Below are 16290 nucleotides of genomic sequence, written 5' to 3' on the forward strand. Positions count from 1 at the left end.
CATTGGCACACACATTGATGTACAGCTAAGGGTAACTATTTTGCAAAAGCACACAGTGCTTCCAATTAGAGACAGACACTGTAGTGCTTCTAATGGGTCCCAGACACTCACCAAGTGGTTCTTAATTAAGTCTGATGGAGGACCTACTTAAGATCTTTGCCAGCCGGAAAAGACTTGGGGTGGGGAGGAACCATGATGAATGCAGATGGTATTATTCAGAGAAGAAAAGCTGGTGTGGTGTCGTAGGCTTGGAAAGAGGAAGGAGGCTCACATTCCCTCAGCCTATGAAGCCCATTTGCCCCCTAGTCCATGGGCAAGTCACAGATACCTCTCAAGGGCAGAAGGTAAGGTTTGTGGTTTCACCTAAATGGTTTCCTGCCTCTGCCCACAGGTATTCTCTGAATTTGCGAATTGCTTTCGATGACTGGACATCTGTTCCTTGTATACACAATATGGCTGATGGCACAGGCTCTGTGTAAAGACAAATTCCTGGAACATTATGTTTTCACATCTTATGCTGACATAAGGCATATAAATATTACAGTTTCTAGGAATTACAATTTTTAACTAATAAGGCACACATCTCTTACAGTTGCGCCTAGAAAACCGTGAAATTCTTTAGCCCTCCCCAACCCTTGCTGCAGGCTGTGCCTCCCAAGCAGAATCTAAGAGTACAGAACCTTCTTTCTGTAACGTAACAGGCCCTTTCGGAGCATGTAGATCTGGGGGTTGTATTAAATGGGCCTTGTGTAGATTTGGGGGAGCTGCAAGTCTTTTGGGGGGCAGTGTCGCACAACTGGAATGAGAAGCATGATAGCATTTCTGGGCTAGATGCCTTCAGGGCATTGCCCTTTTAAAGCAGCATGTGTATCAAAGTTTTCCATTCAAAGCACTTTGTGTCAGAGAGATGGATTCTAGCTTAGCCTTTTCAGTAAAGCGATATCTTAGTTTTGCACACATGCAAAGGGTTTTACATGCATGGGATTGCTTTCAAAGGAGCAGCCCCCCTTCATATACCTTGTGGGGTCATATGGACTGAACCACATGTAGCATTAAAAGACTGGTGCGCTCCTTAGTCAACCAAGTGAAATAAAAATGGGAGCAAAACCTGCATGCACAATCCTTTTTCTGTATGGCTAGCGCTGGAGCAATGCTTTGGGAAGCCGGTATGGTAATTAATGCTACTCTGCTTACCACTTTAAAAAAAAACAAAACCTCTTAAGAACCACCCTGCTGGATGAGACCAAAGACCCATCGAGTCCAGCATCCTGTTCTGAGAGTGGCCAACCAAATGCCTATGAGAAGGCCACCAACAGAGCAGGCACACAGCAGCATTCTAGGCAGCTGGCATTCGGAAAAGTGCTGCATCCGATACTAGAAGCAGTCCAGCCACCATAGCTAGTAGCCATTAATAACTTTATCCTTCACAAACCTCTTTCAAAACCATCCGAATTGAAGGTCATTACTATATGTTGTGGTTGCAACTATGTACTGTGAAAAAAATGCTTCCTTTTGTCTCTCTAGAATCTTTTGACATTCAGCTTCATTAGATGGTGTTGGGTTTTGGTATTCTATGTGGCAGGCAGAGACGTATCTCCAGCCACTCTGTGTGCATAATTTTATATAACTTTGTCATGCCACACCTAACTTGCCATATTTTCAAAACTAAAAAGCCCCCAAAATTGTAACCTTTCCCCCAAGGTAGTTGTTCAAGTCTCATCATCATTTTGGTTGTCTGTTTTTGAACTTTTTTTCTGTTCTACCAAATAACTTCTTTGGATGTGGTGTCTAAGTGCGGTCGCATCACAGATTTGTATAAGGGCATTATGAAGGTCCCTGCTCCTTAACATGGAATTTGCCTTTTTCACATTTGCTGCACACAAAGTCTGCATTTTCATTGGCCAACTACCAGGGCAAGTCTCAATACTGATCCTTGTAGGACTCCACTTCTTACACCCTTCCTTTGTGAGAACTGTCCATTTTCCCCAACTCTCTGGTTCCTGTTCTTTAACCAGATAACTGATCCATAAAATGACCTCTCTTCTTACCCCATGACTGCTAAGCTCAGGAGTCTTCAGTGAGGGACTTTTATCAAATGCTTTTTGTCAGACTAAGTACATATGGTTGACTGGGTCACACCTATCCAAATGTTTATTGATACTCCCAAAGGACTTTAAAAGGTTAGTGAGACAGGAAAACTGCAGCCTAAAGAACAGCAACAGTCCTAATTCTGCCAAGAAGACTCTTTTCCACCAAACCACATCCACTTGCTCTATATGTGATGTCAGGTGTGGGGCAGGTAAAGATGGGGAGCTTTAAAGTGCTCTCCTGATCGTTCCTTGGCAAGCAAAGCTTGGTGTCTGTGCTGATCAGTGCCGCTGGGATTTGCTGTGTTGCTGACCTGCCAAAATGACCTGTCAAAGGTGGAGAGCTCAACTAGCCAATAATTTCTCAGATCCATCCTGGACTCCTTTTTTTAAAAATGGTGTTAGAGTGGCCAATTTATCCTCTTCCATACAAGACTGATCTTGGGGACAAGCCATATATTTTTTGTTTGAAGGATTCTTCAAGAACTCTCGGGTGGTTACCAATGGGACTTGGTGATTTGTTTGGTTTTAATTTGTCAGTGATGCCTAGAACTTTACCTCTTCTCGTGAGGATTTGCTGAACTAAATATTTGAAATGGGAATGCAGAAAGGGGAGGTATGAGGAGGTCGATGAAGTAAGTTTTAAGAAAATAAGGTTCTGAAATTATACTTGTTCTTTTCTTGTGTTTGTGTGTATTGTTTTGTTTGATATAATTTGTAAAACTTCAATAAATATCTTTAAAAAAAAAAAAGAACTTTACCTCTTCTCACCAGTTTGCTTCAGTTCAGGCACAGGGATCTGCCCTGCATTTTCTGCAGTGAAGACAGATGCAAGGAATTTATTCAGCTCCTCCGCAATCTCACTTTCTTCTTTTATCACTCCTTTGATTTCCCCCATCATTTAAAGATCCAACTGCCTCCCAGTTTCCTGCTTTTTATGTATTCAATTTTTTTGTTGGTCTTAATGTTTTTAGTGATGTGCTTTGCAAACTTTTCTTTTTTTGCATCCCTTGTTGTCTGCTTGCATTTCTTTGCATTTCCCTGTTTAGGGAAGTTTTTAATGTTTGATGTTTTATCACTTTATTATTATTATTATTATTATTATTATTATTATTATTATTATTATTATTGTTATATTGGGAGCCGCCCAGAGTGGCTGGGGAAACCCAGCCAGATGGGCGGAGTATAAATAATAAATTATTTTTATTTTATTTTATTTTATTTTATCAAAGTTCATGCTGCTTTTTGCTCTTCACATTTCGGCAGGACTTTCATTTTCTGCAGGACTTTCATTTTCTGAAGGAAGACTTCTTGACTCTAATGCCTTCCTATACATTCTAAATGGGCTTCTGTCATAGTTTTGAAGAACTTGCAAGCATCTTTGAGAGATTTGACCCTTTTGACTGGTAAAAAGGAAGCTGAACGGCAGTTTTCTCATTTTTGAGAATTTTCCTTTTTTGAAGTCAAATGTAACTGTTGGACTTGCTGGCAATGTCCCACTTACATCTACGTTGAATTTGATAACACTGGTCACAGTTCCCAGTTGGCTCATCAACACTTAAATCTTGCACCCGGTCCTGGGTGCCTTTTAAGATTAAGTTGAGGGTAGCCTCCCTTCCATTCAGTTCCATGGCCAGCTGTTTTCGGGCATTGTCATTTGGGGTATTTAGAAACTTTGTCTCTTTATCATGACCAGATCACACATGTACCCAGACACCCATTGTTACAACATTTCCTCATTTGGATACCTGCTTGATTTCATACATCATCTCAAGATCACCTTGCACACTTTAGCTGAGGGCTGGGGGTGATAATACTTTTCCCAGTACTAAGGGACTCCTGGGACATGGAATTGCCTCTCATAGTGATGCAGTGGAGGAGAGTGCACATCTTCAATTGGAATCCCATAGAGAAATGACACGTGGGTGTGTTTCTCTTGAGATAATAGCTTCTCGTCTCGTTTTTCAGGGCCAAGTTACCCGCGCACAGGAGGCTGAAGAGAACTACATCATCAAGCGAGAACTGGCAGTGGTTAAGCAACAGTGCAGTTCAGCAACCGAGAATTTGCAGAAGGCTCAAAGCACTATTCGGCAAATGCAGGAACAGCAGGTGATGGGCATCACAAATGAAACAGTCCGGGGCACGAGGAGGGGGTGAAATTAAAGAGGTACAAGTACCGTATTCTTTGCTCTATAAGACTCACTTTTTCCCTCCTAAAAAGTAAGGGGAAATGTGTGTGTGTCTTATGGAGCAAACGCAGGCTGCTCAGCTATCCCAGAAGCCAGAACAGCAAGAGGGATTGCTGCTTTCACTGCACAGTGATCCATCTTGCTGTTCTGGCTTCTGAGATTCAGAATATTTTTTTTCTTGTTTTCCTCCTCCAAAAACTAGGTGCGTCTTGTGGTCTGGTGCATCTTATAGAGCGAAAAGTACGGTGAACTGGTTTGGTGTTGGTGGTTTTCCTGGCCCAAGAAGTACAGAGTAGCCCCTATTTCTTCTCTCTCTCTCTCTCTCTCTTTCTCTCTTCCTAATAGCACAGATAATTCAGTGCACTCAAATTCATGGGTTTTTAAAAATTAGTTTTGCCATATTTTGGTCACTAAGAACATTAATGAACACATGAATGTGCACTGAGTAAATATACCTTTGTCTTCCTAGTGCAGAGGGAGGGAATCTTTTTGGCTGCACAGGCCAGATCTCTTTTCAGGAGCTGCCTCATGGGCCAAATTTGAAATGAGGGGAGGGTCAGTGGCAGAATGTTAAACATCTCCCTGCCTACTTTTCTGCCCCCTACAAGTGCATTTTGGTAAACACGCTCAACCACTGCAGTAAAAACTGTAGAAAACATTGAAGATGGCATTTGTTACCTGAAGGCTTATGGATGGTTGCAACATCTAGGAACTAGTAGCAGTAGTAATAATAATACAGTGGTACCTCGCAAGACGAATGCCTCGCAAGACGAAAAACGCGCAAGACGAAAGAGTTTCCATTTTTTGAGTCGTTCCGCAAGACGAATTTCCCTATGGGCTTGCTTTGCAAGACGAAATGTCTTGCGAGTTCTTGCGAGTTTGTTTCCTTTTTCTTAAAGCCGCTAAGCCGTTAATAGCCGCTAAGCCGCTAATAGCCGTGCTTCGCAAGACGAAAAAACCGCAAGACGAAGAGACTCGCGGAACTGATTAATTTTGTCTTGCGAGGCACCACTGTACTATATTACTTGTACCTCGCCCATCCAACTGGGTTGTCCCAGCCACTCTGGTTTTATCAACGTTTCTCATCCTGTTTGCAGGGAAATCCCCGCTACTCTGAGGAGTTTGTGAGTCACCTGGAAACAGAGCTGGAACAGTCACGTTTGCGGGAGTCTGAGACCCTGAGTGCACTTAAAGAGATGCAGGACAAAGTGCTGGACATGGAGAAGGTACATTGGCTAAAAGGTCTAGCATGAAACATGCATGTTTTAGAAAGCAACCTAGGCTAGTAGGGCCTGAGCTCCCAAAAGCTTGATACAGACCTCTCTGCAATGCTCATGTTGATGAAGATTGTATTATGGGGGGTGAATTTACACTTATCAGTCTCAGCAAGGAAAAGTCAAGAGATTACCTTTTCTTGTTTGCTCTTCTATGATTAGTCTTCCTTTCTGAATATACACCTTGGGGTTGCATCAGTAGTTTCTGCAGAAAAACTGTTGAAAACCGCACTTTTCAAGGGCAGTTTAAATACGGATTTTATCATGATCAAGATGCATTCAGGAGAAATTGTCGTCACGGGAAAGATAGCAGGGAAAGAGCAATTTTGGGTGAGATTCATCCTCGCAAAACTCATCAGAACTTATTGGGTATATTCATCCTGGGACTCTAGGTAGCATGCGTGATATTTAAAGAGGTCTGGTCTTCCTGATTGCACTCTTCAGAATTTGGACTTTTGGGCACCAGAGTGGGTTGAAATGCTTCAACAATATCACAAACCCTCTTCCCTCGGCAGAAGAATAGCTTGCTTCCAGATGAAAACAATGTGGCCCGCCTTCAGGAAGAGCTGAAGGCTATGAAAGTGCGGGAGTCTGAGGCTATGAAATCCTTTCGGGAACTGCAGCAGCAGGTGAAGGAGCTCAACGACAATTGGCAGGTATGATCCACTGGAATGGTGGCTCGCTAAAGCAGTGCCCTACTTCCTTGTCCCTGTTGCTGAATTCCTATATGCTGCTGTTTGGGTGACATGTGGTAGCCCCCTTTTTTATGGAAGGCTGCAAGGGCTTGACCTGTAAATTACATAGCAGTATATCTGATACTCATACCGAGCAAGGGTTTTAAATAAAAGTTAGTTAGATATATAAGCAATCACAGCATATAAGGAAATAGCATGGTCTTAAAGTAGAGCACATGGGAGTGTTGAGACCAATGAGCATCATATGCCTATACTAAGATGTGAAGGTTATCCTTCTGTCTCCCTCACTCTAGGCCCACCTGAGCCGGACAGGCGGGCGATGGAAGGAGTCTCCTCGCAAGAACACGATGAATGACCTCCAAGACGAATTGATGAGCCTCCGTCTGCGTGAGACGCAGGCCCAAGCTGAAGTCCGTGAACTGCGTCAGAGGGTGGTGGAACTTGAAACCCAGGTGACAAACTTTTGTTGTTGTTGTTGTTGAGTTGCAGTTATGACTCCTTGAAAAAAATAAAATTTCTTCCCATCTATTCTTATGGCTAGAAATTGACTTGAGATCTTTCCACTTGCAATGTGAACATATTTCCTTAACTGAAGACCTGGTTTGCGGGGTTTTTAACATGCAAACGATGAATGTATAGGGTTTTGTACTGTATTATAGGCACTTATTGAGTACACTCAGAGTGTGCCACGTAAGAATATGGTGCACACCAACCTATTTGTCATAAGCGTGTCTGGTCTTGGAAGTGTCCAAGTATCTTCTTGCCTTTATTCCAGGATCAGATCCACAGCAACCATTTAAACCGGATGGAGCAGGAGTGTGCTGGGCTGCACGAAAAGGTCCAGTACCTTACGGCCCAGAACAAGGGGCTGCAGACCCAGCTGAGTGAGACCAAGCGCAAGCATGCTGAATCCGAGTGCAAGGTGAGATCTGGTCTAATGCCATGCAGTTGACATAGGCTGCTTTCCCTTAAGCCTTTCATGTATGACAAAGAAGGAATCTTGCTGCACTGCTGCTCTGAAGTCAAGGAACTCAGAGCAGAAATCATGCAAATTTACAGAATACACCCCACCCTCCAAATCAGTTCCTTGGCACTGATGCCCTGCATTGGCTTACCAGTTGTGGTTTGTTTCATCCGTTCCCATTTCAATATAACATTAAACCAGAGATTGTGATTTGTGGCTTCATGCTAGGGAGGGAAGGAAGCGGGTGCCCATTTGTGTATTCATGAAAAACAATTGACTATTTACCATGACATGCAAACACATCCATGGGGAGCCCAGATTTTGTCTGTTTATTCTGAAGAGGAGACTGGGCTCCTGCACGTCTCACATCCTTGATTTTAGCCGCTGTCCTGGATTTTAGTCAGTGTCCTGTGTGTATTCCTGGGAATTCCAGGTAGTTTAGTGACTCATTGTGGGTCTCGTGAGATCTTCAGCTGCCAAAAGAAACTGCAGGCGATCCTCCCCCCAACCCCCATTGGCTGACCTTGTTGCTTGCACTCCACTGGGCTGCTGCCACTGGCTTGCATTTTCTGTTTCAGAGCAAAGAAGAGGTGATGGCTGTGCGCCTGCGAGAAGCCGACAGCATGGCTGCAGTGGCAGAGATGCGGCAGCGGATTGCTGAGCTGGAGATCCAGGTTAGGGAGCAAGGAGCATAAGGAGCAATGAACCTGCCTTGTACCTAAAGCAGCATTTTCCCCCAGGAGTATTTGTTTCTTCTTGTATGAACTGTTGTTCCTTTTGTGTCTGCAGCTAGCTGAGAGGTCTGGGGGCTGAAAATATGTTTTATTTGTCATTGTTTAAACCAGGGGTAGTCAGTGTTGGTCCCCTTCTTTAGTTCTGCTTACACAGCTTACAAGTAGGGGTTTGTTTGTTTTTTGGTTTTTTTAAGAGACCTGAAGATCAAGCATTCAACTTTTGTTTACATAAGGAATTCTGCATAGGAAATACAGACTCTCTTGTTTCTCCAGTTTCCTTTTTCAAAACATAAACAATCAGCCACACGGACTGTGTCAAATTTGTATAATGTAGACAAAGTGCTTGCTCATTTGTGCAGTCTGTGAAATAATGCCTACAAAGGGGAGGAGGAGGAAGCAAATGTGCTTTCTCTCCACTTCCTTCTCTGCCAAGCACCTGGCTCTTCTAAATTCCCATCTCTTCTTTCTTCCACACAGAGGGAAGAAGGGATGATTCAGGGCCAGCTCAACAACTCCGACTCCTCCCAGTACATCCGTGAACTGAAGGATCAGATTGATGAGCTCAAGGCAGAGGTGAGCCCAAACTAGTAGGAGAAAGGGAGGAGGGATCCACCAAGGGGTTGGGGTTGTGTGACTTCTGGTGTCTTCTCTGCTGGCCTCCGTTAGCACCCTGCATCAAGTCACGGCTGCCTGTTTTTCATTTTGAAGATTTAATATTTATTGTTTGCAATCGAAGAATACAAATACGCCTCCGTCTGTGTCCCCATTCCTTCTCTCCAGCTGCCTATTTCGGTGCAGGGCCTCCAGCTGGAGAACAGACATAAGCGACTGGGGCTTACAAAACTGCTGATTTCCTCAGGAGCTGATAGAGATCAGAAGTCAGCTTTTAAGGTGCGAGTCAACCAGGTGGTTGGCTACCAGTTGGAACTCACTGCAAAGGAGCTCCAAAGACTCTCACCATGAGCCTTTGTCCGGGGCATAGGAAGGAGATTTCAGTGGGCGAGAACTAGGGTAATGATGGAAGGTGCAGAGTAAGTTACCCCCCACACCTATGTGACGCAAAAAATAAATAAATCCCCTTTTTCTTGCTGTAAAGCTAGCCATCTCTGCCTCTCACACACCTGCGGAAAAGTCTTCCCTCTCAAAAGTTATTCATTTTCACAGCCCTTGCCAACCCTGGGAGGGCATGTTCATGTAACACAGACAAATGTGCTCTTCTGTTCCAACCAGGGTGGAGACTGTATATGTTGTTTGATAAACCTCTGATCTGGGGCGCGGCTTCCATTTCAACTTACTCCCTGAGCACAGGCTCTCCACTGTTTTCAGGAGCTTTTTGTGCATGTTCTGCGTGAGGCGTCCTCTCCACCCTGGGTTCTTTCTCTGCATCAGAGTTAATGTAATCTAACGGTCCCATTAGGCAGAGTGCCAAGTCCATCATGGCTGTCCCAGTGCAGTTGTTAGGAACCTGCGTCCCTCTGGATACCATGGGGCTCCCCACTCTCGTCAGCCCCAACCAGCATGGCCAAAGGGTCAGAGACAGTGGGAGTTGTACTCTGAGGGTTCGCAGGACCCCCCCCCCTTCCTATCTTTGCCCTAACGCCTTCTCCCTGCAGATTCGGCTGATGAAGGGACAGAAGCCTTTTGAGGACTCCATGGGCTTTGACGGCATCCACATTGTGAGTCACCTGGCGGTGGATGACGACTCACTGCACTCTTCCGACGAGGAGCTGCTGACCAGCCCCATGGTGGTAGGTGCCCTGCAGGATGTCTTGTATCCGCTGTCGCCCCACAACACACACTTTCTACGGGGGGCCGAGAGCTCCGGCAAGGAGAGCGACGGCACCACGGATAGCGATGCGGACGACCCTGCCTCTGCCACCGAGCCCAATGGCGAGATCATCTTCGAAGAAGCCCTGAGCAAATGAGCAAGTGGTGCTGCCGTCCCAAGTCTGTCTGGAAGGCACCAGCTCCCTCTGGCCACGCTGTACTGAGGGTGTGGAGGTCATAGACAGATCACGCAAGACAGAGCGGAGGGCCCCCTTACCCAGTGAATACCGTGCCCCCGAGATGGCATGGGGGACGGACAGTCCTACAGCTGGCCTGCATTACATGGGCCACCTCCGTTGATCATTGTCTGCACTGCCTTTTTTCCCAGCTCTATTGTCACTGGTTCAAATCCATGTATTGACCTCATTCACATCCCCCACCCACCATTTCCACACCTTTTCTTTTCCTTTTTTTAAAAAACTTCCTCCTTACACACAAAGGTTTGCACACTTGAGAACTTTGAAGGGACAGCAGAAGCAACCAGGCCGCTGGTTCTATAAAATGCAGTCCAGTAGTAATGAACCTCTGTCTCCTTGCTGTGCTTGGAGAGATGAGAGGGGTCTGTCTTCCTTTTATTTATATGCGATCCCCTACCCTGCTGTTCTGCAGAGAGGTAAGAAGGTTGGATGCCTCCACACTCGTTTGTGGTTTTCAGCCCAGGAAAGGATGGGTGGATAGAGAGAGTGCTTCTGAAGAGGTGGCTTGGATCGAGAGAGAGAGATTTTATTTTTGTTTCTGTGTATATTATTTATTTATACTGTGCAATGCCAATCCGTCTCCCTTAGAGGAGGCTTGGCATAAAGCTTTAAGTTTAATTATCTTGAGGACTTTTAAGGAGCAGCCAGAACTGCTTTTGTAGCTAAAGGTATGACATCTTTTCTATTTAATTGTGGTAAGGGAAGGGTTCCCCTTGGTAACGTCTGTGTCTCACTTTGCCTGAAGTTCTGTTCTGCTGCAACCATTACAGGAGTTTAGGCGTTGCCTTAATCCATATGGTCAGTGACAGTTCCTCCGGAATTCCCTGCCTGGAATTGTGTGAGCTGATGCAGTATTCTTTCTCAAGTCCACCTTTATGGCTATCTTTTCAAACACTGGTTCTTGCAAAGTTCCTACCAATGCCTGGCTTGCTTCAGGGGGGTGGCAGTCCATCAAAGCGCCCAAACCCTAGGGGTTTTTTTAAGGAAAGAAGGGTCCATTATTGGACTTTTAGTCTGTTCATGATTTACAAGGCCAGTGCAAGTGGCTGAATTTTTAGGCACCTGAGAGAATTGCCTGAAGAGTATTTTCTTCTTGACAAACAAAGAGATGAGAATTTTGGGCTGCTTGGACATCAGGTTCTGCCCTTTTTTTAAAAAAAATTCTTTTTTTATTTTAGTGAAAATGCGCAGACTCTTGTAGTGGAACTACATATGAAGCAAACATGAGGCTCCAAGCTCACCGTTTGCCTCCTAACACTATCGGGTTGGGGATGGGAGGGTTGCAGGGGAGATCAGGTGGGAGGTGTGTGCTTAACCCTATGTGCCCCTTCCACTCCTGCCTCTGCACGTATGTGAACCTTCAGACAGGCTTGTATAATGTGTAGCTCTGCTCCACAGAAGCAGACCTCTGTTTGGGGTAGTGGGGGAGAAACATTGATTTCTCAACAAGAACGCTTGCCGTGGCCAATGCTGACATAGCCACACCAGCTAGAGGTAACCCGTGGAGCAATGCTTTGGGAAGCGGCATGGTGCTGATTTGGTCCAGCCAAAAATCACTCTGTATTTGCAATTCATGGTCCTTCTCTTTGTTTTCAACACGGGGAGGAAGCCTGATAATTGGCTCCTTCCCCTCTTAACAATAGAGTCCAAGATTAAAATCAGCAAGGCCTCTCTCGTGTCACACTTTCTTTCCACTGGTGACGGAGAGATCTCAAGGACGTGCTGGTGTGCGAAATGTATTGTGTCTTGCAAGGTGTCTGAATAAAGGCATTGTTGCAAATGAAGGTGGAGACCAGCTGGTGTTAGGAGGGGTTCCACAGAAGGTCTGTGAAGGAGGCGGTGAAGGATGCCGAATTCTGAAGATGTAGGATTTCCACCCTGCCGAGCAGGTAGGCAGCTTCATTAGGCAACATCCCTGGTTATAGAGAATGTTCCCTGGACAGTACCAGATAGTTCCTAAACTGTGGGATGCTTCTGCTTTTAGGGAAGGAGAAGCATTTGTTGTCATGGGCATACTTTTCATCTGTTTCCTTATACCAAGCTTGTACAAATTTATGCTCCATTTGATTTTGCCTAATTTCTAAAACCTGCAACAATAAATCTAATGAAGGTTCTGTATGAGATGCATGGGCCTCTCTTTCTGAAAGAGGTCTCCATGATTTTTCACTTGGCATGGATTTGCAGTATATTTGGTCCATAGTTGAAGGAGGAGTTCCTTTGGTTTTCTCCCCAAATTTTATGCTGCATGCCTCTTAGCTATAGGCAAGCCTTGTTGGTCATTTTACCTCCCCAACTCTGGATTCCTCCAGTGAGGTTAACCCAGCATTTACACTGCAGAAGCAAGAGGACAAGCCTGCACCCACTTGGCCCAGCCTGTCACATGGGTGGCCCTGAAGTATTGTGTATGTACTTATATGAATATGCCTGGGGGAAAGGCTCCAGTTTGGTATAACCTTGCATATTTTAATAGATGTATTCTATATATACATGCTGCACCGTATTGCCAAATCTCTGTGATTTTCTGTACCATTTTTCAGTCTCCCCTCAACCCCACCCCCTCAATCCAGCAGCATAGTATGTGGTCCAAACAAGAGTTCAGCCCAAACTGTTGCTTTGATCTCCTTGTGTCAGTCTGATTTCATTTATTTGCTAGCAGTGGGCACATGTTTGCAGTTTTGGATGGCTTGTGAAACTGTTTGCCGGTTTGTGCATCATAATTCCTAGCAATTGTTGTTGATACTTGTTTGTGTAGTGCTACCCGAATGCTCGCTGCCTCCAAGGCTACATGTTAGGAAGATCATTAATCGCTGCTGTTTCTAAATCTGGAGTAAAACCCCGTTGACTTTAGTGTTTCAGATTTACATTGGAGTAAATGGGAGAATATTTTTGTTAGAATCAAATCCAAGCGGCTTCTTTGGCCTGTTTTTGTCAGGGTTTGGGTTTTGTTTTGCATATGAAATTCACTTGGATGTGCAGGCCTTACTTTTAAGTTTGTTCTAGCATGACTGTCCCTGAAGTGACATTGGTAATACTACATTAATTATTCACCTTTCTGTCACCCCTGTTGCAGTGGTTTCGAGACTATGGCTGTAGAGCAGGGCCATATGTTTTACCAAAAGTTGCTACATAGTTGATTGCTCCGACTGCTGTTTTACCTGCAAAACACACTAAGAGGAAATTTGCATTTTCCCTTCCATATTGTAAAAGAAATCACAGTGTGCTCAAGATAAGTGGTTTCTTCCAGAGTTGTCTGATCTCTCAGACTAGATCCATGCAACAACAGGAGAGTAAGGGACGAGCACTCCGGCAAGGAATATTTATTTATATCCTTTTGATGCTCAGAGCGAGCAACATACAACCATATGATGAAATAATTATTTTGAATAACATGCAGTAAAGCTCTAAAAACAGTAGTTTATTCCTAATGAAAGCCTAATTTGACTCCTTGGAACCATGGAAGAATGACAAGCATTAAGGGCAAGGGCAGTTCTAACTTTGCTATGATTTGTGACTGAGCACAAGGGACTCGATCCACTGCTTCAAGCTGATGCAGCCTGTTTCTCCCCACTGAGTTTGGCTAATTGCTAGGTGAGGATAATCCCCAGTGAGCTGAATAACATTAGGTCATGTAGCTGATTTGTTTTTTTTTAAGAAAACCCTAACTTTGTTGCTTATATTGAAGTGATTTACTTCTCATGCACATCTACTTAAGGTCATTAAAAACAATCCCTTTAAATCAAGGTAACAAAACAAAAAAAGGACTGTATTGATCTCAAAGGGATTTTCCTATTTCTTGTAATCATTGGCTTAAAAGGTAATGGTGTGTTTTGGGGGCTCATGGGATGGATACTTGCATAGTGGAAGTGCTGGTCTTCTGCATACTATCCACACATGGACTACAAAGCAAGCTTCTGCCTTGGCATAGAAGATAGAAGAAGATTTGAAGCCCCCCAGTCTGGCAGCCCCAAAACCCTCCCAGGCAGCGTTGTGTTTGTGTCTTGGAGCAAGGCTTTTCTGCTCCAAGAGGCATAGAAAGGCCATGCTAAGCCACCTGCCCCCCCCTTTGCCACCCTCACAATCTTGCTTTGACTTTTGTATTACATTTTTATAACACTAAATATTATGAATGGATTTTAAAGGATGGGGGGGGCTGCACACCTATTTCTACCCTAAAGTAAGCTTGCACAGACCTTTTCTCTTCTCTTGAGCTACACCTGTGACCCTCCTATATCTCTAACAGCAGCAGGTTATCAGGAATCTGGCCTTCTGTGTTCGATCGCCTACAGATTCCTATACTACGTACCAGCAAACGGTGGTGCCACCATTGCGGAAAAACCAATATCCTAGAGCAGGTGGTTATGTCTTGCTCCAGTCTGTTCTCCTGGGACGGATAGGCTGGAGATGGTGCCTGTGTGTGATCTTTACTAGCTATTGAAAAGGTTCAATTTGCACTTTAATAGTAGCTCTTTCCCTTCATCATCGAGGGAAAACAATGTGGTGCTGTGTTTAGACTGGGGTTGGGAGTGCTGCTTCTGTTCTCCCACCTCTGACACTTGACTTCTAGTTATTCTCTACCTTGAATGCATCCATCCCCTTCTTGTGCACCACAGCATCCCCTTCTACAGAAGCGGGAGAGGCCGAGTGTACTCTTGTGAATAAATCATGTGGCCCTTTGTTAATTATACTAAACAGAACTTCCCAGACTAGGTCCCAGTGTACAAGCTGCAACGGCAGTATCCTGCTGGAGACAAAGCAGAACTAGAGGATTGAAGGAATGAGTGTGTGCTCCCCAGAGTCTAGTTTGTTATTCTAGAAAGAATAACTGCGAGGAGCAGAGCTAAATTAAAAGTTTCAGCACTGCCATCCACCTAATTGTACATTTTCTGTCCTAGCGAAAGTGGCAACTGGCTCTGCCTGGTTATGTTTGGAACATGGATGGACCAAGTTAGTGCTTGTGGGTCCCACTTGGTTAGCACCTGTGAAATTGCCAACACACATTGTCCCCTGAAATGGTTTGCTGTGTTGCTTTTTAATGTTTGATTTTTTTTTCCACATGGTGGAAAAATTGTATGCATAAAACACACATGTGCCATTTTAAAAAAAGTAATAAGAGAGCCTGGCCCTAGGGCAAGAGTAAGACACATTTTTCTGCTGCAACATTAAAGCTGCTGCTATGTATGTGTAATCAAGCCGCAGAGCTGGAATCCACAGATCCATTGCCAGTGCCCTTAGAACAGGCATGGCCAAACTTGGCCCGCCAGCTGTTTTGGGACTACAGTTCCCAGCATCCCTGACCACTGGTCCTGTTAGCCAGGGATGATGGGAGTTGTAGTCCAAAAACAGCTGGAGGGCTAAGTTTGGCCATGTCTGCCTTAGAATGAATGTTACATCAATCTGCAACAACTACTTAACCCACACACACATTCATGATCTCTGTGAGAGCTGGTAATACAACCTCACTTAGGACCTGGCCTATTGCACTGACTCGACACACATGCCCACACACCAGAATTAAGCTTGACCAGAGTGACTTTGCATCAGGCGTTGCTATGAGGAGGAGCAATGCATCCGGACAGGTTAGTAGTCCGTAAAAGAAAGGAACAGTGAACTAAGAAGGTAGCACAGCTGAGGAGTTTTATTTGAGCACCGCACTCTTTTTCAGCATTGAAACGTATTAGCAGACGTCATAATTAACAACCACCACCGTGTTAAAGGTTGGTTACTATCTTAGGGTTTTCTGTAGTGAGTCTGATGCTCCTTCTACCCCTATGTCGCCACTGTTTCAAAGAAACACTTCTTCTGGGTGCGTAAAAAAAATGTAAAATATTGTTGCTGTTTGTGTGGTAGTTTCTGAAGTTCACCTTAAAATCCAGAATTGCTCCAATCCAGTGGGAGCAGTTGCCCAGCTGATATAAAGCAGCATTGGAGGTAGTGGTACACATTTGCCACACCTTTAGCTAAAAATCCAGCTCCAATTTTATACCATCCTGTGGAACAGTATGAAATGACTATGTGGTTGAAAGCCCCTGTATTCTGCACGGCTCCAGTACTAGCCCACAGCTGCATCTATCCAAAGGGAATGTGCACATTGCAGTGTTAGGGCTTTCCAGGTTGGAAGGAAACTTTCTCTCCTCATAGCCCCCAACTGTTCCTCAAGTCATGCGTTTAGTGTAACTATGTACCAGTGTCCCTTCTCTGCTCCTCAGAATATAAACTGCCATTCTTTTCAGCCCACACCCATTTTAAAACAAATACTGCTGTACAAAATAATATCTGTACTTTCAAAAAAACGACGAAATAAACTATTTACACTGTCTTAATAA

At 44.5% G+C, this 16290-nt stretch overlaps 1 protein-coding gene across 5 annotated transcripts in view; it reads left to right on the plus strand.

Moving 5' to 3' along the window:
• Positions 1 to 16290, plus strand: part of EVI5L (ecotropic viral integration site 5 like) — a 52053-nt gene extending 35763 nt beyond the window's left edge. For 3 of the 5 annotated variants that reach the window (XM_081181646.1, XM_081181645.1, XM_081181647.1), the window contains 9 exons: positions 4056 to 4196; positions 5374 to 5502; positions 6066 to 6206; positions 6539 to 6697; positions 7021 to 7167; positions 7788 to 7883; positions 8421 to 8516; positions 8724 to 8834; positions 9557 to 16290. In XM_081181646.1, the coding sequence (XP_081037772.1) occupies positions 4056 to 4196; positions 5374 to 5502; positions 6066 to 6206; positions 6539 to 6697; positions 7021 to 7167; positions 7788 to 7883; positions 8421 to 8516; positions 8724 to 8834; positions 9557 to 9868 (1332 nt within the window). In that variant the 3' untranslated portion in view covers positions 9869 to 16290. The remainder of the gene's footprint in view (positions 1 to 4055; positions 4197 to 5373; positions 5503 to 6065; positions 6207 to 6538; positions 6698 to 7020; positions 7168 to 7787; positions 7884 to 8420; positions 8517 to 8723; positions 8835 to 9556) is intronic. The other 2 variants (XM_081181649.1, XM_081181648.1) reach the window with 1 other exon arrangement.

Source organism: Podarcis bocagei (genome assembly GCF_964188305.1).
Source record: "Podarcis bocagei genome assembly, chromosome: 2".
Classification (NCBI taxonomy): Eukaryota; Metazoa; Chordata; class Lepidosauria; order Squamata; family Lacertidae; genus Podarcis; species Podarcis bocagei.